The sequence below is a fragment of the Emydura macquarii genome, unplaced genomic scaffold (assembly GCF_026122565.2).
Source record: "Emydura macquarii macquarii isolate MOO-44397 ecotype Brisbane River unplaced genomic scaffold, CSIRO-AGI_Emac_v2 contig_2897, whole genome shotgun sequence".
Taxonomy (NCBI): Eukaryota; Metazoa; Chordata; order Testudines; family Chelidae; genus Emydura; species Emydura macquarii.
This window is the reverse complement of record NW_027133034.1, coordinates 23,970,126-23,994,990: the sequence shown is the minus strand read 5'-3', so window position 1 is coordinate 23,994,990 and position 24,865 is coordinate 23,970,126. Positions and strand designations below refer to the sequence as shown.

General features: G+C 40.9%; 1 protein-coding gene across 5 annotated transcripts in view; it reads left to right on the top strand.

Moving 5' to 3' along the window:
- The window catches only part of TNFAIP8 (TNF alpha induced protein 8), a 95,567-nt gene that overhangs the window by 49,061 nt on the left and 21,641 nt on the right, over window positions 1–24,865 (top strand). Inside the window, exon 1 of one of the 5 annotated variants that reach the window (XM_067568839.1) lies at window positions 8,694–8,732. The exons of the other annotated variants lie outside the window; for them this stretch is intronic. Coding sequence (XP_067424940.1) covers window positions 8,702–8,732 — 31 coding nt within the window. The 5' untranslated portion in view covers window positions 8,694–8,701. Of the gene's footprint in view, window positions 1–8,693; window positions 8,733–24,865 lie in introns of those variants that run through there. 5 annotated transcript variants of the gene reach the window in all.

Sequence of the window (24,865 nt, the reverse complement as noted above, 5' to 3'; positions counted from 1 at the left end):
TTTTCCTCTTATCAGGCATATGTGACATAATTTGATGTAGAAGCAGAAAAAACAGTCTTTATACTACATAAATCCAATCTTCCTTTTACTCTACCTTACTTCCCTCCCAGATTGTTTTAAAAAAGAGAGATTTGACAATGGATAGGCAGAAAAGCAGTCTTGTATGTTTCAAGTGCTCAAACTTGAGGTTATCAGTTGATAGTCAATGACACATTTTGAGACACCAGTGGTGGATAAATGATTGGGGAAAAAGAACCAGCATTGAATCTGATCTTTGTGAGTGTTTTGGAATATATTTTAATAAATAAGGATCTGGTCATGAGATGTGACTTCAGTGAGAGCTGTAGATGCTCATCACCTCTTCAGGTCAAGAGTTGTCACCTGAAGAGTTAGTTATGCAAAGCTTAATTTTAAGTTTCAGTTACCTCTTGTATGTACCTCCCTTTCCAGTGAATAATTTTAACTATGCATTACTGTATTCTAAATTAACCTGAAAATACTATGAATTTTTCCACAGTGGTTCATTTCATTGCTATAATCCACAAACAACTATTTGGTGTCCCCACCTTTCTGATACTCTGCAATTGTTATTGTGCACCACTCCCTTCCTCAAGCCCTGGTCTACACTACATTTAGGTCAACGTAAGGCAGTTTACATCGATCTTACTGTGTAAATGTCTACACTAAAATGCAGCTCCCATCAACATAACTCACCCACTTAACTGACTTAACTCCATTTCCACAAGAAGCGTAGCACTTAAGGCGATGTAGCTAGGTCAACACAATGCTTACATCCATTGTTGCTGCCTTTCAGAAGCCATCTCACAATGCCCTACACTGATAGTTAAATCAGTGCAAGCACATCTGGTTAGGACTCATACTGCCGACACAAGGTGTGTAGTGTGGACAAGTAAAAGCAGTTTCATTACTGCGGTGGCTGTAAGTTGATGTAACTTAGGTTTGACTTAATTGTGTATTGTAGACTTGCCCTTAGTTTGTTTAGTTTAACTATACATACTGTTATGGCCACTGTCTCCAGATGCACTGTCACACATAGCTGAAGTTCTTTGTCTTAGTGTGCAATCAAGTTCTGGCTCTTGAAAAGACATATTATAGTGTTAGTTTTGGATTATGTTATGTTTTAGTATAGAGGGAGTTTTGGGAGACAAGGTGGTGTGTGAGTGGCAGGAGAGTTTGCTATCTTTCTTGGGCTCCAATTAGTGTCCATTCTTGAGACCGAATTGCTGCCTATGAACTGAGCCTTGTTGTTGAGTTGTGATTCTGGAAAGAATGAATTACCTGTACACTGTTAGACCATCTATTTTCAGGATTGGTATGTGTGTAAATAAAGCAAGTTACACTTATAGTATTACCCAGACTGTCACTGATTTCTCCTCCACTGGGAAGCTGACCTGCAAGGTATTTCCATACCTTTTCCTTGTAAGTTAATTCCTTCATGCCCCTACTAACTTTTTGTTGCTTTTCTGAACTGCTTCCAGTTATTCAAAAATCTTTCTGGAAATATGGTGCCCAGAATTAAACATAATTTCAATGATGCTTGGAGTAAGGTATGGTACCTGAGAAAAAATTGAGATCCATCATAAAAAAATCTAGCAAACAAGTGCATACATAACAGAGAAAGTTTGAGGCAAGACGTGAGTGAGAGAAACAGTAGAATCAGTGACCGACACAGAACAAAGTGAAAAACATTAAGTTTTTATTTAAAAAATCCAAAAAAACCAAACTTGCTCGTTTGTGATTTGGTAAGATTTCACTTAGTAGGAAGTAAAAGTACGTCTAGCTACATCTGCTGCATTTGGTGTTTCTTACATGTTAGTTCACAAATATAAATAATATTTTCATAGTGGTTTTAGTTTTCTGTTTCAAATCAGTTAACTGTGTGAGCACAACATTTCAGCAGGTGGCGAGCTATTCATTAGTAACTTGTAAAAGTGGAGCTAAGTTATCTGTTTAGTTACTTATATGGTTCTTATCAAGATAGTATTTGAATGCCTCAGGTATTTAAACAGAAATACCAATATACAACAGCTTTGTGTGTGTGGGTGTGTGTGCGCCTGCAAGCACGCTAAGTTAAAATAAGTTTTGTATTTAGTTTTGAAAGTAGATAGTTCTGAGTTCAATCCTATCGCTTGTGAGAGTAAGCATTGTAGTCTAGGTTATAGTTTCTCAACCTGTGGTACAAGGGAACGCGAGACACAAGCAGGGAGTACCTGGTGAAAAACCCAGTGAAGGGAGGTGAGCGGCAGCCACCAACTTCTGGGAAATCCAGGTGGCAGCCGCCGGCTTCCTGCCCGGTCCCAGCTGGGAGGCAGGTGGCAGCCGCCAGCTTTTTGGAATGCCGGGCAGCAGCCATCCGCATCCCGCCTGGTCCCAGCTCCCAGGTGGAAGCCTGGCAACAGCTTCCTGCACCCTGTGAGCTGGGCTTGTAGCTGGGTGGCTGCCACCCGCGCCCCAGCTCTGAGCCGAGAGACAGGCTCCTGCGCCCTGGCTTGAAGATGGGCAGCAGCTGCCTGCCACCTGCCCACATCCCCAGATCCCAGCCTGCACAGAAGTCTCCTGCACCTCAGCTCAGAGGAGGTGGCAGTCACCCACCTCCCGGGCTGGCAGCCAGGCGGCAGCTGCCTGCAACTTGCCCAGGTGGCAGCTCCCCTCCTCAGCTCAAAAAGCCAGGCAGAGAGCCCACGGGCTCCATGGGGAGCAGGGGATTACTTGTCAATTTCACTGCTCTGGTTGTGCAGTGAAATTGACAACTATGACAGCCCCAGATTTTACCCCTATAAAAATTGAGGGGCCCACACAGTGTGATTTGCCTCAGGCCTGCACCCACTTAGGGACGTCCATGGGGAGCACTGCTATTCACTCTGGTGGGCTGCTAGTGCCTGCTCAGACCTCACAAGTTCCCACCTGTGTGAAGAGAAGACCACATGACCCCACCATCAGGCCACAGTGATTGGCTGGTGTTGACCTTTGCTCCTATACAGAGGAAGGGGAGGAGGAAAGAGGGGAGAAACAACAGGGAGTTTTGTGATTTGCCACAGCCACACAGCACTGCACAACTCAGAACTCTCCTGCTTTACGAGAAATACAGTCATCCAGCAGTAAAGGGGAAAAATATTGAGCGTTGGGGTACTTATTAAAATTTTAATAAGTTATGGGGTACTTGGTACTTAAAAGGTTGAGAGACACTGGTCTAGGTCCAGGTAGAAATAAGCATTCTTAGAGGTAAACATGTTTCTACACCATAGAATCAAAGGATTACTCTAGTCCTGATAGCCGCAATCAGACAAACACTCAGCCCTGAAGGCAGCACACATGACTATAGGTTGGGGAGACACATTACTCAGTGATTATATCTGTCTGATGTAAGGAGTATCATGAAAGGTGGCCTGAAAGGACTTTTAAAAATTGGGTTTGTGCCCTGTGTTTGCTGCTTTTTGCTGAGAATGTACTTACAAAGCCTGAAAGATTCCTCCACTACCTCCTCACCAGAAAGTTTGTTTTCTTTTGTTCCATTTTAAATGCTCTCTTCTTACTGAGCTTAAGATTCCAGTTAGCTGCCACCTCCAGCAAGCTTTCTTATATTTCCCTTCCCACAGCAGTGCTGCTTTCCCTTCAAAATTACAAAGATCAAGTGCCAGCCAAATGGGTATCTAGACATTAAGCTTCAATATCACCTTAGCAGAATTTTCTGCTCTGCCCTTTGTGGCCTTGATTCTGTAGGTGCTTTTCCTATTCATTTGCGATATATAGGGAGGATAGGGTTAGACACTAGAGTATCTAATGAGGAAATATTTATCTAAGTAGATGAGTCTTAAGTTGTGCGCTAAGAGGCAAAACATGAGCATAACCTGATTTTTTTCAGAAGAGATTTCTGCAGCTGTGCATCCTTCACCACGAATGCCTTGTCCGTAGTTTGGGTAAACTTGGTCTTAGGTCCCAACAGCTGTTGTTTGCAGCATTCTTGGAATGGTTTGCAGTGAGATGTGGCCCTTTAGGCCATCATCAATCATTTTGAAAGGTTTTATTGTATGGAAAGACACTATGCTCATTGGCAGCCGGCAAACTCCTGTTAGGGGAGGCTATCCCATGGCCCTACCCCTTCCGCCTGAGGCCTTGCCCCTCCTGCCCCCTTCCTCGCTGCCGGCCGGAGCCATCCCCAAGTAGAGCCACCTACCGCAGCTGGAGAGGAGCCCCACTACCACTGTCCCAAGCTCCAGGCAACCCAAATATTGGGCAGTGTGGGCCCTGGCCGGTGTGGCCCCAGCCGCCCCTACTCCTGGCCAGGCAGCTCCAGTGCCACATGGCCCCAGCTGCCCACGAGTCCCGGCCCAATGGCTGGCCTGCCCAGTCCTTATCCTCACCTGCTTTGGGGGAGGTGGAGCATTAAAGGTGGTAAGAGCTGCTGCTGCAGTGCCTGCCTGGCAACAGGAGGGGGTGGGGCCATGTCTGGCTGTTCTGGCTTTCCCGGCCTATGATACCCGCCGTCCATGATATGCTATACAAAGGATCAATGTCTGCCCTACCCCCACATCTGTGTTTCCAGCTTCATAACATTTTGAGTGATTTTTGTAACCACTGAACATTGCTGTCTGTTAAATGCTATATAAACCTAAGGGTTATGCATAATTTAAGTCTGTGTCCTTGGGGAATTCTCTCCTGTCCTTGAGAGGAAACATATCCAGTTACCTTTTAAAAAAATGATATTTTAGGGTTTTGAAGTCATGCGTTTGAGGAAGTTATTCATTGACTTTCAAGATGATCTGTTTTATACAGATTGTTTTTCTTCTCTAGGGAAGGATGTGATTCTACAGCACACCAGCTTGCTGTGCAGTAACTCACCATTTGGACACTGGTATAAGTCAGTGAAGGTCCTGGAGTATAAATTTGACTTACTACGCTTTTCAAGTAGTAGTGCATCAAGCCACATTCTGAGACTTTCACTGCACAGGAGCAGGGTCCATGTGGGAAGTTAGTTCAGGGCAATCTGTTGTTCCACTGTAGATTCACACCTTTGCTTGCTGCACTGTGGCTTTGTTCAGTGAGTCTGAAAAGCTACTTTTGTAAAAATGGCTTTGTAGTTCTGCTACTTTGTCTCATATGGAATGATTAAGATTTATATGCAGTTGACAGTTAAAACTACCAGTCTTGTTTACTCAGCCTGGGATCTGAAAGTCAAGCTTGCCTTTTTCTGACTCTCACATCATCAACAGTGGTTGTCTGCAAGCCAAATGTTGCCTTTGTTTTATCTGTGCAATTGCAGTGTCCAAAAATTGCCATTTCCTGTCCTATCTTGGTTCTTTACACCACACTCTGTAGTATCTGAGTACCTGCCACTTCCTGAAGAAGAGCTCTGTGTAAGCACAAAAGCTTGTCTTTTTCACCAACAGAAGTTGGGCCAGTGAAAGATATCTGCCTCCCAGCAGTGCATTAAGCAAGGCTGTTATGTGTTTTCTTCTCTAATCCTCTCCTAGCAGGGGATGCAGCATGTGCAGTGGAGTGTCTTGTTTTGGTAAGGTTTTAGGGTTTTTTAAATATACACGTTGCTGTATATTTGTTCGGGAAGGCAGTCAAAGAAATGCACCTTACACTTAGAGCCAAAGGTAGGGAGGTGTGTGACAGTCCTCAGGTCTTGGGGAGTTCATTCCACAGTTTTGGACAGTCCCAAGACTCTGTCCCAGACAAGGTGAGTTTTACCTTTATTGTAGGGCTTCATTGTGCCAGAGGAACAGGTTTCATCCTAGAGTTTTAGGTGGTCTTTTAGATACACTGAGACCAGGCCATGAAGCACCTTGAAGTTAAGGACCAAATCCTTGAACTTGATTCGAAATTCTCAGGGAAACCTATGTAGAGAGCGGAGGACAGGTTAGATATGCTTATGGTTGCCTGTGTTGCGGCTGTTTATGCTAGTTGGTGTTTCATAAGCACTGAAGGCTTCGTGCCCCAGTATATCACAATGTGGGTAGGCCAGCTGCGAGATGAAGAATTTCTTTTCACTGGGGTTGCACAGCTATTACTTGGGGAGGCAGAATTTGAAAACATTGGTGGCCCTGCCATTGGGACTTATTGTTTAACAATTCTGCACAAAGTGATGCACAAGTCAGAAAATCTAGCTCAGGTTCCTAATGTTGTTTTGGGTCTGTAGGGCTGACAGAAGTGATAAAAGTTTTTCTACTTTTCACTTAAGTTTCAACTGTGGTCCTATACACACATGAGGCAGATATACCGAAGAAGGAGATGCTGGTTTTTACGTAACTGCTCTGCAGAGGAGACTCAAGCTTTAAATTCAGTTCGAGTCAGACATAGCACTTCTAACTGTCTTTTTGTCTTGAATGCCCAAAAAGAGTTCTGAAGGCCTCTAAAACCACTTTTAGAGAAGTGGCTTATGCATTTCAGAACTCTACAGAGTTGTAGAATTCTCTGAAGTTTAACTACAAGAATAATTCCTCTGGTTGTCTGTCCGCTGTCTGTGGGGAGGAGGGAAGGGACAGGCTTCTGTTGTGTAAATTTACTCATGGAAAGCCCTTGCATACCATCTCAAGTTATGGGCTGTGGATGTTTATCCTCATAGAAATTCTGCCTTTCGTTAAAGGGCCCCGAGGGCTATGCCTGTTGATCTTGTCTAGCACTTCAGTAATTCCTGCATCCTCTATAGTCTATGAATTTTTTTTAGTGGGTTGTTGATTGCTATCCAGTCATTCCAGACTGGTGAATAGAGAGCAGGGGAGTGCAGAAAGAGTAACTTCTTACTTGAAAATGTGGCTTTTTAGCCAGTGCTGTGCTGTAACTTTTTCTCTAGGATGACCTCTGATATCATTTGGTGAGACTTCTTTCCTTTCTCCTGCTGAATTGTGCCAGCAGTGAGGACCAAGGAAGGCATCTTAGTTTCCTTAGGGAGCTACATAGGAGCCCCACTAGCGGAGGCCACTATGGAGTCGTGGTTATTACAGATAAATAATAATATTATTTCAGTAACACATAGAGGCTCCTGTGAAGAACAGGACCCCATTGTGCTAGCCACTGTACAGACACATAGTAAGAGACGGGCTCTGCTCTGAAGATCTTTCATTCTAAATAGTTGAGACAAAATGTTATAGATGAGAAACTGAGGCACTGAGATAGTAAGTGATTTGCCCAAGGTCACACAGGAAGTCTGAGTCATAGTCAGGAATTGAATCCAGATTTTGAGTTCCAGCCCCTTAACTGTAAGACCATCATTCCTCCTGAATGTGTTCCAATAAGTTTGAATGGATATCATGGAGTATTAGATGTTGTTGTGCTCCATAGTTTTTTTTTCTAAAGGTGCACTTTTAAATGGAGATCACCGGATCAGCAACTTGGATCTCCAACCTTGGGGATTTCCTGACTGCAGCTTGAAAGATACTTCTACGGTATTTAGCTAGACTACAGTGACCTAAGCACTTATTGTTTGTAGCATCTTTTATCCAAAGACCTCCAGAGCACTTTACATGTGTATATAAAGCCTCTCAACACCCCTGAGGGAGGTATGAATTCTGCTCACACAGAAGTTTAGTCTGTGTCTGAGCTGGGAATGCTGCCCTTGAGTCTGAGCTATAGATGTTGTCTTTGCTTTTATGCTTGGCTCATAACGTTTCCACTAGGTATTGTTCTGTTATCCTGTGCACTTCACTAAACATATATCAAAGAAACTAATAGGAAAAGATGTCCCTTTGCTCTACAGAGATACATTTAAGTGGAATCTATGGCAGCAATAAATAATAGTCTTCCCATTAATTACCTTCATTGCTTTTGAACCTATACCATATGCTGTGGTCACAAGATCTACTGTACATGAGCAGTCTGGGGATACGGTAAAAGATGTACATTATTACATTCTATTGCTATGTTGCAGAAAATTCTGAGTGGGCTTTTGAAAGTTATGATATGTGGATGTATGTGGGGGCATGTAGTATAAAGACTAATGGAAATAGTAATAGGCAACAAAAACGTCCCCACCAAAAATCTCAGCTGAAGTGCTTCTTTGAGAATCTACAGTACCATATTTTCCACAGGGAGGAGGGAAAAAGGTAAAATAATTTGTTATGAAACTTTAGTTTAAACAAACAATAAAAGCTACCATTTCCTCCTTTGAAGTACTTCAAATCTTATTGTCTTCCAGTGTTAACCAGTGCAATTTCAGATATCTAGAACTAATTCCAGTAATGTCTCATGGTGAAAAGTGCAAGTTAGGTTTTAATTTAATTTTTTTTTTATTTTTATGCATTTGGAGCTTGTAACAAGTTGCCTGAGGCCCCTTCTGCTTGTCAGTGTTGCCACTCAATGCTGCTTTTGACTACATGATTTTCATCTCTCACTCCTGCTCTCTCTCATACACATTCAGCATGCAGTAACAAGTAAAACTCCACCCTTTCTGAAGACTACAAGAAACAAGGAGAGGAATGGGATTGAGTAAAATGCATAACTGCAACTGCTGGCAGTACAATGAGTTTCTGCAAGGTGCTGCTTTCCAGACAGTTGCTTGTGTGCACTTCAGAAAGGGGCGGAATCTTTTTCACATAGCTGAGTGCTGATTTGTTGTATTCACAGAATTTTTTCCCCTCATGATCCCACCCACCCTTTTTTTTTTTTTTGAGAAGTTGACTTGCTGCTTCTCAAAGAGCACGTCAACTGCAATCTGGCCCCAGTGAGTTACACTGACACCATGAGCTCAGAGGCTGATGAATCCAAGGAAGGTATGATTTTAACTTTTTCAAAGGCCTTCATTTAAAAATATAGTGCAGTTAGTGTCTTCAGGGCTGCTTTTGGCAGCCACAGCAGAAGATGAATAAGAGTTTTGCTCATTTTAGCCTTGAACCATTCATAAGGGAGGGGAAAATACTTTGGCAGAATCATCTAAAGACTGCTCTTTATATTTTACTGGAATCGAAACAACCACAGTCTTGATTCCAAAGACGTTTGCTTGTTTGTGCAATAGTGATGCAACAATACACCAAGTATTGGAAAATGAAAGAAACAATGTATATTAAAACACTAGCATTAGTAGTTAGAATGGGGAAGGCTTTTGAAATTGGTAATGCTGGTTCTTTGTAATAAAAGAGGAAGCTGTGTAGGGGAGAAGTGAAAGATCATTATTTTGGGAATGAGCTTGCTGCTGCTGCTGCTGCTGACTTCCTTTTCAGTATAAGTGCATACTTTCTTGGTATGTGTGTGTCTGTGTATATTAAACTGAGAGGAGTGTGCCTGGAACTAATGTTGCCAAAGGAAAAGGTTTCATTTACTCCTTGTAGCGTGAACGTGTGGAAGAGCTGGAAACATTTAAACAAAAACACAATTATTCACCAGTGTTGATTTTTAGGGGAGTTTGTTTTGTGCAAGTTGCGGAGGAGGATGGTGGAGAGGGGGAGTAATTTCCTGAAACTCTGTATGTATACAAAAGAGCATTTGTACAGAAGGGAGGAAAAAGTCAAGACTGGGATAAAAAACTGGATTTCTCTGAAAAGAATTGGATTTCATGATCTTCATAAATAGTCTCTATGGAGACTCCAAACTGAAAGAGAGAAACAGTATGGCTCTCACAAACCAGGTTAGCAACAAGAAAATCAGTGTTTCCCATTTGGTAGCAAAACAGACAGAAAACTCTTGATGATGTTTCAGAAGGCTCCCCCTGATTCCCACCTTTCCTGTACCCCACCATTGCCACCACTTGAATGTTAAAATTACTGTAGGCCTAGACTTACCTTTTGTCTTTCACATCATGTACAAGTGTATCTAATCTTCAGAAAAATAGAACTGGACTAAGTGAAATGTAATGATACAGATGACAACATAATTTATGTATTTAATGACTAAACATGATCTTCGGCATTTTTGTAGTACTCAGAAACTGCACATACGCTCTCCCTCCCTTTCTCTCCAAATGAACAAATACACTAAAAAGCACAAGAGTTTTATGGCAACATGCACATTCCACTCCAGTTGTACAGTAGGAGAGTAAGTAGCATGCATGCCATGGCATGATATATTCTCTGGCTTATATGCAGGAAACATCAGACACTTTTGTAAAGTGCACTTTATTTTAAAATTAAATTAATTTTTTAAGGCAAAGCTCTTACACTGTCTAATTTAGATTCTTAAAATTCTCTGGGAAGATTGTTTCATTTCTCTTTACATAATGTGAGATGTCAGGTCTTCATGGTGACAAAGGTAAGGAGTTGGTTTCTCAGGAGAAGAGATTACTTTGAATCAGGTGCTTTAACTGGTAAAATATTGGATTTTGTTTTGCTTTGAGCTGAATAGCTGTTCAGTGGAAAACAGAAGCAGTGACAAACTGTAGAAAGAGCAGGTATGGGTATCAGTAGACAGATTATTTTTTAAAATGTATCAATCATTGGAAATTCCACAAATAAATTAGTTTTATATTGGTGATAGTATTGTACAGAAATGATTCATGCTGCATGAGATTTTTGTGTGTGTAATGTCTTGAGATGAGAATACAATAAAACTGGTTTTAGTTGTCATAACCTGCAAAGAAGGGTGAGAGAGAAAATGACTAGATAAAGACTAAATTCAGTCAACAAAATTATACATTGAGTGACTCTACAACTATGTTAGAACACCACACCTGTTCAATTTAACACTGCCAGGTAACTCCTCCACCCCAGGAACAACACTAAGGGAATGTCTATGCTGTAGTGAAAAGGGTGACCGCTGCATGTGTAGACTTGCCCAAGCTAGCATTGATCTAAGTAGTTTGAAGAACAAAAGCTACAGCAACACAGGCTGCACAACCCCACCCAGGACTCTGGTTATGTACTGGAGGGGCTAGCCCATGCTGCTGTGGCTTCACTGCTATTGTTGAAACTAGCCAGATCAGAGATTGCTCTGGTAGATATACATGTGCTGCAATCACACTTCCAATTTGCTGGGTAGACTTACACCGACACTGAAAACATAATTAAGACTCCAAAGATGAGAATCATAGAAGTGTGGAACTAGAAAAGAGCTCGAGGGATCTTCTAGTCCAGTCCCCTGCACTCAAGGCAGGACTAAGTATTATCTTCTTGACCATCCCTGACAGGTGTTTGTCAAGCTTGCTGTTAAAAATCTCCAATGACAGAGATTCCACAACCTCCCTACGCAATTTATTCCGGCACTTAACTACCCTGACAGTTAAGAAGGCTTTCCTAATGTCCAACTTAAACCGTATTTGCCACAGTTTAAGCCCATTGCTTCTAGTCCTATCCTCAAAGGTTTAATGAGAACAACTTTCTCCCTCCTCCCTGAAATAACCTTTTATGTACTTGAAAACTGTTATCATGTCCCCCCTCAATCTTCTCTTCTCCATATGAAACAAACTCAATTTTTTTCAGTCTTCCCCCATAGGTCATGTTTTCTAGACCTTTAATCATTTTTGTTGCTCTTCTCTGGACTTTCTTTAATTTGTCCACATCTTTCCTGAAATGTGGCACCCAGAACTGGACACAATACTCCAGTTGAGACCTAATCAGTGTGGAGTAGAACGGAAGAATTACTTCTAGTGTCTCATTTACTACGCTCCTGCTAATACATCCCAGAATAATGTTTGCGCTCTTTGTTGCAAAAAAAAAAAAAAAAAAAAAAAAAAAAAAAGTGTTACACTATTGACTCATTTAGCTTGTGATCCATAATGATCCACATATCCCTTTCAGTAGTATTCCTTCCTAGGCAGTCATTTCCCATTTTGTATGTGTGCGACTGATTGTTCCTTCCTAAGTGGAGTATTTTGTATTTGTCCTTATTGAATTTCATTCATTCCGTTTGTCCAGATCATTTTGAATTTTAATCTTATTCTCCAAAGCACTTGCAATCTGTCCCAGCTTTGTACTCTCCGCAAACTTTATAAGGGTACTCTCTCTGCCATTATCTGTCTAAATCACTGATGAAGATACTGAACAGAACTAAACTCAGGACTGATCTCTGTGGGACCCACTTGATATGCCCTTCCAGCTTGACTGTGAACCACTGATAACTACTCTCTGGGAACGGTTTTTCAACCAGTTAGGCACTCACCTTATAGTAGCTTCATCTCTGTTGTATTTCTCTAGTTTGTTTATTAGAAGGTCATGAGAGACAGTATCAAAAGCCTTACTAAAGTAAAGATATACCATACATACTGCTTCCCCGTATCCACAAGGCCTCATTATCCTGCTAAAGAAAGCTATTAGGTTGATTTGACATGATTTGTTCTTGGCAAATCCATGCAGACTGTTACTTAATCTTATCTTGTGGGTGTTTGCAAACTGATTGCTTAATTAATTGTTAAATAATGTTTTTATATATCAATGTATTTATGGCAGAATTCAAGCATTCAGATTCTGTTCGATAGCTGACCAAGTGAGTTCCTGTTTTATTAAAAACAGCGATGAGTGCTTTCTGTATAAGCTTGCCAAATTCTAACTGGAATGCAGTTTTTTAACAGTAAGGGCAATTAACCATTGGAACAATTCACAAAACGAGGTGATTGATTTTTTTGTCACTTAAAGTTCTTTAAGTCTAAGAGTGGTCGGTGGATGTCTTTCTAAAAGATACCCTCTAGTTCAACCATGAAGTATTAGGTTTGATTCAGGAATTACTGGGTGGAATCCTATGGCCTGTATTATGCAAGGGCGTCATACTAGATGATCATAATGTTCCCTTCTGGCCTTAAAAGTTATGACACTGAATGGATAGTAAGGTTAATGCGATAACAAACCTCCTTTGTGCAAAAGGCTGAAAGATATTGAAAGAAAACTCTCATACCTTCTCTTCCATATTGCTGTTTGTATTCTGCAGAGGGAAGCACAAGAGGCAGAATGGTTTCCATTGTTTATGGGTTTACAGTGTTCAGCTGGCTGATAGTTGAATCACAGTTCTCACTGTGCGGGGTGGATACAAGAGACCCTTAAATGATGTACAGGGAAGTATTGAAATTAAGCTGCAGCCTGACAGGCCTGAATCCCAGTATCACATGATGGGCCTGAATGAAAGGGTGGTTTGAAGAAACAGTAAGGCAGCTGAATTATTTTAGCACTGTGTTCCTGAAAAGTAGTTCATATCGAAGTGAACAGTATGACATTTTTGGACTACATGGTAGAAGAGAAACGAGGCGTTTGGAAACTGATTTATTTTTATATTGGCTTTAGTGGATGAATACCCAAAAAAAAAATTAATATAAAAATGAACTGTACTCACTGTAGTAGTGCACCCACAACCTCAGTTCAGTTTGAAATTGTGAACTACCAGGGGGTTTTCCTCAGATTCATTTTTGCCATTTAGAATGAACAAACAAATACATTCTTGTCTTTGGGCCTGAGTTTGATTTAATTTGTTCCAGTGTCAATCACGAATGAAAGAGAGAGACAGAGAGAGACTCCCTCATTATTTGTATATTGTACTAGTTCTAGAGTAAATTGAGGATTTGGGTTATGCAGTAACTCTTGTGTGGCTTTGCAGCTTCTGTCTTTGAGCACTGTTTACTACGTGGTCCAGAGGAGAATATTAAAGGGAAACAGTAAATTATAACTTTCTGTCCAGTTATGCCAAAACATGCTGCATTAATGATGTCACTAAGTATCAGTTCAACAAATACCTTTGCATTGATCTTTAAACCACAGTGCCATTATTTTCTGGCCTATATTAACTTGGTTTCATACATTTTTCCATTAGTGTATTTAAACTTTTAGAGTCTGGCAGTGGTATAAAAACCGCAAACATCTATCTATATAGGTACCTTTGTACAGGCCAAAGCGTCCAGCATGGTAAAATTAAGAAAAAATATTCTGTAATGTATTACTACTTCTGGCCTAATCTTATGTCCTATTTTACGCATGCAGAGCATCCCCCCAAAAAAAAGCTGTAAATTCTATAAAAATTGCAATTGCAGTGCTTGCAATGAACTGATGCTAAATACTTCTAGTGCAGTCAGATTAAAAGGAGTTAATACAGTAAAGGTCCAGCTAAATTTAAATACTTTTTAAAGTTGTCACAGTATAAATGATGTTTTGCATATTTCTCTCCTAGGATAAAATATTAATGTGTAAAACTTTAGAATATGGCAGCTCAGACAGTAGTTCTACAGGTTTTCTGTTGTATATTTACCAAATACATCATCTTGTTCTCCAATAGAACACTCTAAAGTACAATGGAATGGTATTTGCTATGAAAGATTTTGAAATGCACCACATCCTCTGTTGTTTAGAAGGATACACAAGTAGAATAGTTCAGAACCAGAGCCTGTATCTTTATTACAGTTAGTTCTAAGTTCTGCAGTTCATTGGGATGAAATTTGTGCATTCGAGCTTTGAGTAGACATGGCTAGAATTTTTTAAATCTGAGTGAGATTACTGAGAATGAACTCACCTATTTTATTCCTTTTGGGGACTCAGAACAGACAAAATTAGCTGCTCTAGCTGCTGCACAGAGAGGTTGTGAGGCCACATAGTACTCCCTATTTTGAGAGGTAAATACTCATCCCCTTTAGTGATTACGGATTGTATTTTGACATTTTGCAACTACCTTTTTCCCAGGCAGGCAGATGAGCTCTTGTAAATTGTCAGGGTTCCCCAGCATCCTAATACCGGAGTGAAATATTCCCTATTTGACCAATATTATCAATTGGGAAAGCATTATTACAGAGCTATGTTGGGCTCTCACAAACAGTTCATTCAATCCCAGACATCCACCAGATAGGATAATATAGCATTTGTATCCAGAAGATTATTTCTGTTGTGATCTCTGATACTGGCCTTTGTGATGGAACTGCTGGAATCTGCATCAATGTTAGGGCAGCCTTCATAGTATTCAAGTGATGGAGGTGGAACTTTCTTTAGTATTTTAGGGAGAGCTTTTAGGGATAGAGCTGAACAGAGGACAATTATTCTGTTCCCCAGCAAGTTTTAAATTTTCAAAATTTGTTTTCGTTTTGCATTTGAATGAAAACAAAACCCTTCTAAAATTTTAGCAAAAAATGGAATTGTGCCAAAATATCCATTTTTGGAATGACACCTGAGTAGTTCAGTGTAATTGTGGATGTTGGTTTAGGTAACAGGATGATTAAGGCACATGCCTGGAGAGTCAACAGACCCAGGTTCCAATCTCTGCTCTTCCTGATTCAGAGTAGAGTTTTTCTTCACAGATCACTCTGAATCATGCAGAGCAGAGACTTAAACCTAGGTTTCCTTGGCTTCCATGTCTGTTTCCTAGCCACGAGACTATAGATTGTGAGTGTGTCTCCGCTTCCTGCCAAAAACTTGGTTGAAATTGATACATCTCTGTGAAACATTTTGGTTTTGACAAAACAGCGTATTTCAGCACATCTCCTGTCACTGAATATTTTCTAACCAGCTCTTATTAGGAGTTGGAAAGACGCTTTGTTGTGCTCGCGATTTAGACTGCTTGACTGAAGACGGGGTGTTGCACAGAAAATTCTTCCTACTTTAGGCTGCAGAGGAGAAGAATGAGAACATGGTGTGGGTTTTATTACTTGGATATCATTTACATAGTGCCATATTTTATATGGTATTTTACACACACAGATTGCTTCAGTCCTGCCCTGAAGATACTACAATTCAAGCCACATAAGACAGTGGCTCTCACTCTTCCCAGACTACTGTACCTCGTACAGGAGTCTGATTGTCTTGTACCCCCACATTTCACCTCACTTAAAAACTACTTGCTTACAAAATCAGACATAAAAATAAAGAAGTATCACAGCACACTATTACTGAAAAATTGCTTACTTTCTCATTTTACCATGTAATTATAAAATACATTATTTGGAACATAAATATTATGCTTGCATTTCATTTTATAATATATAGAGCAGTATAAACAAGTCGTTGTCTGTATGAAATTTTAGTTTGTATTGACTTGGCTGTACTTTTTATGTAGCCCGTTGTAAAAGTAGGCAAATATCTAGATGAGTTGATGTACCCCCTGAAGACCTTTGCATACTCCCAAGGATAGGTATACCCCTGGTTGAGAATGACTGACATATGACACATTTGAGGGCAAAATGTGGGACATTAGTTCAGGAAAGGGAAGATTGTAGAAAGAGAGCTAGAAGATAGGAAATGTTTCTAAAAGAAGCGGGTACGAAGGAGATACAAGGGGTCATTAATAAGGGCACTTTGTATGCCAGTAACTGAAGCACAGGGGAAGCATGATACAAGGTGTAAAACAGTGTGAAAGGAGGAGCGAGTAAAGTAATATCGCAGGTGCTCTGGGGAAGTCAGAGGAAATAAGATGAGAGATCTAGACAAGGTAAAATTATTAGGGTCTTGAAGGTGAGTTGGAGGAGCATAAATTTGATGTGGTAAGATGCAGGAAACCAGTGAAGTGTTTTGAGGGGAATAATGTGACTAGAGAACACTGCATGATTAAGGTGGTAGTTCTAATTTAACTCCTATAGGCCTTTTGGCTCTCTGTGAGATGATATTCTCTCCTGAGAATCAAGGCTAGAAAACCACAAGAGGCAGGGAATTCACTTCCCCAAGTAGTTCTGCATCTCAACCCAGAGCAGCAAGGAAAGAATGATTGGTTTTATTTATGTTTTTCCTTATCTTGTCTTTTGTCTTGGGATAACCTTTTCCATTAATACACTGTTTGTCACAGAGCTGGAATAGCTGATTTTGGCTATTCTGGAAAAGCGAAGGATAATGCTGTGTTGAATCAGAGCTTTTAATCTATGTAGTATTTCACAGAAATGGTATATGGCTAAGTCTACATTAGAAACGTAAGTCAACCTATTTTGGATCAACTTACAGCCACCGCACTAATGACTGCGGTGACTGATGTCCACGCTATCCTCTTTGGGTCAGTGGTGCACATCCTCACCAGGAGCACTTCTTAGAGGGGCAGTGTGGGGAGCTGAGAACTCGGTCTCTCAGCTCACCTGGCAGCTCCTTGCAGGGAGCCCTGCTGCTCCACAGGCTCCTGGTGGTCTGCACTGCCCTCCCCTCCTTCCCCCCTCCCCCCCAGGTCCTGCTGCCCATTCCCCATAGGGAACAGAGGAAGCTGCTGGGGCTTCTCCCCATTCCTCGCCCAGGGCTTCTCATCCCAGGAGAGCAGAGTCCAGCTGCCCTGGATTCATGGCCTCACCTGCTCCCTGCCAGGAGCACCAAGCCATGAAAGTGACAAGGCTGCCCCGCCCCTCTCCTAGCCCAGGGGTGCCTGGGTTTCTCGTCCCAGCTCTCCAGGGGAGCTGGGGCAGCTGGGTTCTAGCTGCCCAGCTTTCTGGTCAATTTCACGACTCCTACCACAAAATTGATAAGACAGCCAACAGCCCATGTAAGGGAAGCAGTGTCTACATAGACACTGTGTCACCCTAACTACACCAACATAAGCCTTACGCCTCTCGTGGAGGTGGAGTTATGATGTCAGTATAGTAGGTCACTTACATCAGCGGGAGGAAGGCTGTACTGTAGACATGGACATCATTAGGTTGACCTCAGCTGCCTTATGTCAGCCTAATTGTGTAGTGTAGACCAGCCCTGAGCTGTTTTCATCTCAGAGCTCTTTACAAGCTCTAGTCTTCACACCACCCCTTATTTAGTTAGATAAAATCCTTGTACTGTTGGAGCAAATGATGCAGAGCTCAAGTGAATTATCTGAGGTCACAGAGGGGGCATAGCAAAGACAGGTGACTGTAGGCTGTAGTTTCTCTAAATTAACAAAATTATTAAAATTTTAATCAGCAACTAAGCTATAATCATTGGGCTAGATTTATCACTGCATCACTTCAATTTTATATTAGTATAATTCCACAGATTTGAATAAATTTACATTGTTGTAAATGTGGATTAACTGGGTTGAATCAGGCTCAACGATTGCAGCTTGCACTAATTGATTCTTTTTTTAATAAAAATGAAGAATCTTTTATGCCCAGTTTTCAAACTCCGAACAAGAATTAGTGTTGAACATGTATTTGAAAGTGTGTGTGTGTGTGTGTGTGTGTGTGTGTGGCATCTTATCATACATCTTTCAGTCTTGTGCATCCTTTCAGCCTGTATCATTCTATAGTCAATAATTTATTTTAGAGAGTCAAGCAAACTCTGCCCATCCTCCTTCCACACCATCATGTTGACACCTTTTACCTTTAGGCTGTATTATTTTTTGTGCTTTTAGGTTGTGTCTACGCTACAGCTTATGTCGGCATAACTTATCTCAGTCAGGGGTGTGAATAAACCACCCCGAGTGACATAATTTACACTGAGTTCTCTCCTGTCGGCATAGAGCATCTTCATCAGATGTGCTGCAGCTGTATCGGTACAGCTGCACCACGGCAGTGCTATACACATAGATATGGCCTTAGCACATATATATTGTTTTAAATCAAAATGCTTATTAAACAAAAGAATGACATTTGTATAATAAAAGCAGCTTTTTGGCTCTGGATGCTTGTAAACATCTATATTTGTGTTCAAGCATGGGCCCATTTGTGCACTCAGATGTGTAATTTGGTGGGCACCAAAGGGGGGCTTGTGCACTTTTTGTGAGTTAATCCATTGTGCCAAATTCTGCCCTGTTTTATGCTCTATCCTACACCACTGAGGTCTGTGGGGAGCACAGGATGCAAATGAGGACAGAAGATGATATATTGTGCCTATGTGTCACAATCTGCTCCGAAGGGTCTGACTTGGATTCACGCAGCAAAACAACTTATAGTTGAGGTTGAAACCCTTTTGGCTCAATCCTCCTTCCAAAAGAAGTGAATGACAGAACTCCCGATCATTAATTATGAGCAGGATCCAACCCCTTAACTGACTGTACTGTGTCCAAGTATTGCACCGTATGTGATACCATACATTGTTAACTGCTTGGATGTTGGCCCTCACGTAGCAACATGAGCTATGGATGACACTACAGTATTTTGAATTTGTGAAGCTTTCTGTTGATTGGAATACTTTATATTAGTGGCTTAGTTTTTCTGTGTTTTTCTTACTGCTATTTTGTTTTATTTACGTGATTGCTCACTGTGCCCTATGCCCTTTTCAAACTCTCAAAGATGTTGTCTGTTGTGAGCCTGCTCACAATCTAAGGGACAGGCAATTTATGAGTAAAACAGCTCAATCCACTCTAAACTGCATAGCAGAAATGGGTCTTAAACAGAAACTTAAGTGGATGGAACTGGGGCATTGCAGATAAAGTCAGGGAGGTTGTATTCTTTAGCAATATTGTTAATCTCAAAGTAAGAATTGACAAAAGTAATGGCCTCATAAGACTCATGATTATTGTGTGAGGCTTGGCTGGAGCAAAGTAGGTAGAAGGTAAGACTGGGTGCTAACAATTAGTCTAAGGCTATGTCTTAATTTGCCGCCGTCAGATCGATTTCTCTGGATCAACTGAGCAGTGAGTGAAGACCGCTCAGTCGATCCAGAAATCGACATATTAAGACCTCCTTCTCAAGCGGTGTAGCGCTGCATCGACGGGAATGCGGTTCCCATCAATACAGTGCAACGAAGTCGGTGAATAATGATAATAAATAATAATAATAATAATAATTGATAATAATAATAATAATAATAATTGAATAATGATAATAAATATGAATATGGAAAAGAATAATGATGAATAATGATAATACTTTTCCATAATTCTTTTATTCTGCTGTAACCACAAAAAGTCCAGAACCTTTAAATCAATATGGTAATAAATAATTTGGAAAAAATATTTCAAATTTAATCTAAAATTGAATTTTTGCGATTCACATATCCGTTCTTTGAAAAAGAAGGTGATTACTATAGTGACTGGCATACTAGGGATTATTAAAGGAAATAAATACGAAGTTCTTCCATTAAATGTAAGTTTATAGTTGTATTATAATATGAGAAAATTAAGTTTGTTTTTCCATGCCACTCTTTATTAAGCAGCTTCTTTCTTCTCTTATCCTACGTCAATCTTAGTGGGAGAAGTGTTAAGATTAAACTTTATGAAATAGATTATATTTGTCTAGTTTCTTTTTCCAAGATGCCTTGTTCATTTGTTCATGTTTGCCGTTTTATGGATGATGGAACTGAGACTAATCATTTAAAAAAGCCAGTGATCTACAAAGCGAGAAGCAGTTGACATGTATGGCTGGATCTGAAATTTCAGTGTTTGATATGACTTTTTTTTTTCCATTCTTAAAAATAGAAGAAAAGTTTTCACATCAATTCAAATGACATGTGACAGAGAGCTGTATTTTAAATCAAATCATTTCATCGAATCAAATTATTTCAAATCTTTTAATGTGGAAGACTTAGATCTATTTTTCTTTGTCTATGCAAGTTGCTGGACATTTTTTAAAGAGGGGACAGCTTCGAGGTTTCTATTATTTTTTGTGGTGGGAACATCTTAGCACTGTCTGTTGAAGGGAGTACAGGGTGTGATGATTAATGATGCAAATGTGACTGCTAGCAACTTGGTTACTGCTACCCCTGGTCTCAGTGGAATAAACATGAGCTTTTGATTGGCAACAGTTCTTAGAGTCACAATCAAATAAACACAATATGATTTTGTGTATTTGGGTAGTGTCTCTTTTCCTAGATGCTATTTCATGTTGGATGTCTCTCTGCTAGGTTTGTTTTAGTTTTGGGAATTAGTTTATATGGTTTGATTATGCTACAGGGATATTTCCCAGGGGATCTTAGAATTTGTAGGTCCCTAAACCCCTATAGGCAGTGGCATATTGAAAATAATTTCCATTGATCTGCATCCTGGATGGCAGGGTCCACAGGGCCCAGGGAACTTAGCCAAAGAAGTGTGAGTGCACGTTCACGAGGTGGAGATTTGGATGAGGGTGAGGGCTAGTTTGTTACCTGTTCTTTGAATTCAGTGTGTGTGTTTGTAACTGCACAGAACAGCATTCTAAGATCAGCCCTTTTTGTTCAAAGCATTGAGAATAGTGGCAGAGGAAGTCTACATCTCTGTTTGACTGTGAACATACACAGACATCTGAGCTTTTATGTGCAGTCCAATTGTACTTGTTAGCAGCTTGCAAAAGGTGGCACATAGCAGTGAATCAGGAGATGATGGTTCATTCATTCAAAATGTTAACTGTCTGAGATCTACAGTTAGAAATTTAGTCCTTAAACCTAAAATGTTTATGCTTCATTATATCAAGGAATTTGTAAAACTTCACCAAGATGTATGCAAACATGCCATCACTTGATCTGCTCCATCAGGCTGCATATGGTAAAGTGACAGGGAAAATAATGTAAAATAACTTTTTTACCAACTACTTTTAAAAAATTTTTAAGCAAATTCATGTGACTGTTTCTGACTCTATTGTGTTTACTTTAACAGATTATTTTAGCAAACAAGTTTGCTGAGCGGAAAACACATCATTTTATGTAATATTGTAGAATATTAGCAAAAATGGAGCGCTGAATTAGTACTCAAGAATATTTGTACTGGAAATCTGTAAGAGTTATGTTCATCCTGCCAGGGAACAGAAAGGTATTGTTACATATGTCCATTCAAAACAGCTTATATTTGAAATATTCTTATGGCAATGCAAGCCAAGATTTATTTGCAGAAACAAATTGGGAAATAATTTCAAACAGTGAATAATTTGAGAAATTATTTATCTGACCATGGACAGCTATGAACAGAAAGAGTTCATTCACATTGGTTGAATAAATTAATTGTGACTATTTTGCTTGCCTCTAAGTATGATGGGTAGGATGGCTAACCCTAACAGTTTCCAGTTTGTGCTGATGCAGTGCTGAGCCTAGAAAGTATAGAACCCTCTGGTACAGTAAAGGCACTCTAAATTTGTCTTGAATGAAAGTTTAAACTAAAATTGTTTTACAACAAGCAGTCAGTAATATGAGCAGTTGCAAGATACAAATTATTGCATTTGTGGCTTTTAGATATTGATCAATCTGCTGTGGTTTCGTTAATCAATTAATGAAATGTTATAGAGAAAGAGGATGGTAATATCTCAGGATGAAGATAAGGCAAGCTATTAATACATGTTTTATTTAGGCAATGCAAAAATGTCATTTCACTAATTTTAAATTTTACCTCAATAGTGATTTTTTTTGTCATCGGTGGAGGACTTATCCTTCTTCAGTGTTCAAGTGATTTCTTCCAAGTCACCTTCTCCCTCAGAACCCCCAGGATTGCAAGCTGCCCCAACCTTCCTTGACTAAGAGAGGCTGTATGGGAGTCTCTTCATAGTTCATCAATACTACTGCTACATGCTTGGCCATATGTACTACTATGGAACAGTGCCAAGCACAAGGTCTGGAGATTTGACTCCTGCAGTGCTCACCGTCCATACCAACCAATGTAATGAGAGTTAATTGATCAGGCACCAGCACAAATACTTAACCACAGGGCTGGTCCAAATTTTAAATAGTAAACACATTTGCTAAGCTTAAAATTAAAAAAGCTATTTTTAGTGCTATTACTATATGTCAATAAAGATTTTGTATCAAAATAATACTGCTTTTTTTTACTATAGTGTAACGTAAAAGATGTTCAACCACCATATCTAATTTAACAGAAGAGTGAGTTACTGAATATATTAAGAGCCTAATTTTCCTTCCACCTAAGGTTACACTTTCATTAGATCTCTCATTTATGCTAATGTAAATTAGGAGTAGCAAAATCAGACCCTTAAGAAACTAAAATATAGTGTAAAAAAATCCAGAGGAAATCACTAGCTTGACAGTCTTAGCAGACAGTAAGACTAAGAAAATTTAACTTTCATTTTAAATTACTCAGAATCAAACACTTAAAACAGTGTTCTTTTAAAAAAAAATACTATATTTTAAAATGTTTTGGTCAATTTAACAGCGTTTTTGACTATTGGCTTTGAATCAGAGGACTAAGGGCTAAGACAAACCAAAGGAAAAGGTGAACCGCAATGCAGAGTGCGAGTGAGATAGGAGAGGGGACTATGCAGTAGGGTAAAGGTATCTTGGCAGATATATTTTGTATTGACGGGAGGGGAGTGAGATGACTGGGGAGAGGAAATGCTTGCAGTCACTGATTAGAAAGGAGTTTGCACTAATTTCTTGGCCATTGCAATGCAGAGGACAAGACACAGCACACACTGAGCAAGGCATGGCAACTATAGCTTGAATGCTTTACAAAGTAGGTAAAAGGTTTGTTGAAGGAGAAGGAGAATGAAGGAAGGTTGGTATACAGTAATAGACAAAGAAGCTCTTGCAATTGTACAGAGTGACATGGAGGAAGTCACAGAACAAGGAATGGAACTGAGGGAAAACAAAATTAGACATTTTCAAAGTTGATTTAAGATCAAATGTTTTGGTTAATTGTTTTGCTTAATTTAACAGCTGTTTTCTAGTCTCACGACCTTGTCATTTGTTACTCCTCTTTCCTGCTCTCCCCAAATCCAGTCATTTGTTAGATCCTGCTGCAGCTACCTCTACATCATTTCCAAAATATACCCCTTCTCCTTTCCGATTTCCCAGTTACTACTCTGTTCTTGCAATAGATTACTGCAGCCACCTTCTCTCTGTTGTGCCTCTCTGTCATCTTTGTCCCCCTATCTCCAGACAGTTCAAATTGCAGCTGCCAGCTGATTTGTATTCTTGTTACATGGACATTGTATCTCATAGCCTTTGTTGGCCTTTGCCTTGTCTCCTACTTATTTTCTATATCAGATGCAAGTTTCTTCTTCACTTGATGTAGGCTCTCCTTCACTACTTGTCTTCACTACTTATCAAAGACTCCTGAACTCTCTTGCTCTTTATGCTCTGCCTGATCTTGTCTCCTGATCTTTGATGCTCTTGATCTTTGACTCCTGTCCCCATAACTAGTTCCCTTTTATCCATAACGTTCTGTACGCCACAACTACCCTTTATATTAATATGTAACAAGATCCCTTCTCTCTTCGAGTGATTGCTCATATGCATTCCAATGTAGGTGTGTGCGCGCCCCGTGCACAGATTCCTGGAACTTTTTTCCCTAGCAAGCCCCGCATGGCCAGCTCAGGCGCCCCCTGGAGTGCCGCGCTCATGTCGCGGTATAAAGGGCGCTGCTGGCTGCGCGGGTCCCCAGTTCCTTCTTTCCGCCTGTGAGGGTTACTGGAACTATCGCCTCTTGCTGTGTGCAAGTAGCTCATTCCCTAGTTGTTTGACTGTTTTCAAAGTTTCTTGTTATAGTAGTAGTTTATAGTTGTAGTGATAAGTTAGAACCCCGGACGGGGTCCTCTTCTGCTGGGAGTCATGCCGGGGTCCACAGGCTTTAAGAACTGTGTCTTGTGTACTAAAGCCTTTCCTATTAGTGACCCGCATGACCGCTGTCTCCGGTGCCTTGGAGAAGAACACCGTCGAGACAAATGTAAGATTTGTAAGTCCTTTAAGCCTCGGACCCAGAAAGAACGAGACGCGAGGCTAAAGGCGATTCTAATGGAGTCGGCGCTCCGTCCAGCTTCCGAGCCGTCCCGGTCTCCGTCGGCACCGAGTGTGTCGTCGGTGCGGAGCGCCCCCCCACCGGCACCGCTTTCGGCACCGCCGCAGGCCTCTAAGGTGGCCAAGAAGACGGCACGGCCTTCGACCGCACCCAAGATCTCCCTCCGGCCCGCGCAGGGTGGAGGGAGTACGGAGACGCCCCAGCCAAGCGCCATTGAGATTACTCCGGCACCGGGGTCTTCGCGCGGGCTGCCTCCCCCGACTCCTGGTAGTGGGGGAGTGCACCTGCAAGGGCCGTCGACGCCGGAGGCGTTTACTGCGGCACGAGCCCTCATGGCCTTGCCCACGCCTCCGTCCCCCCTTGGCCGAGGGACAAGGGACCCGCGTCTCGGGGCAAACCCGCGCTGGGTGGTCCCGGTGGTTGGAGATGCTCCCAATCTAAGTCTCCTGCCAGACAGTCACGGAGGGTGGAGAGCGTCGGC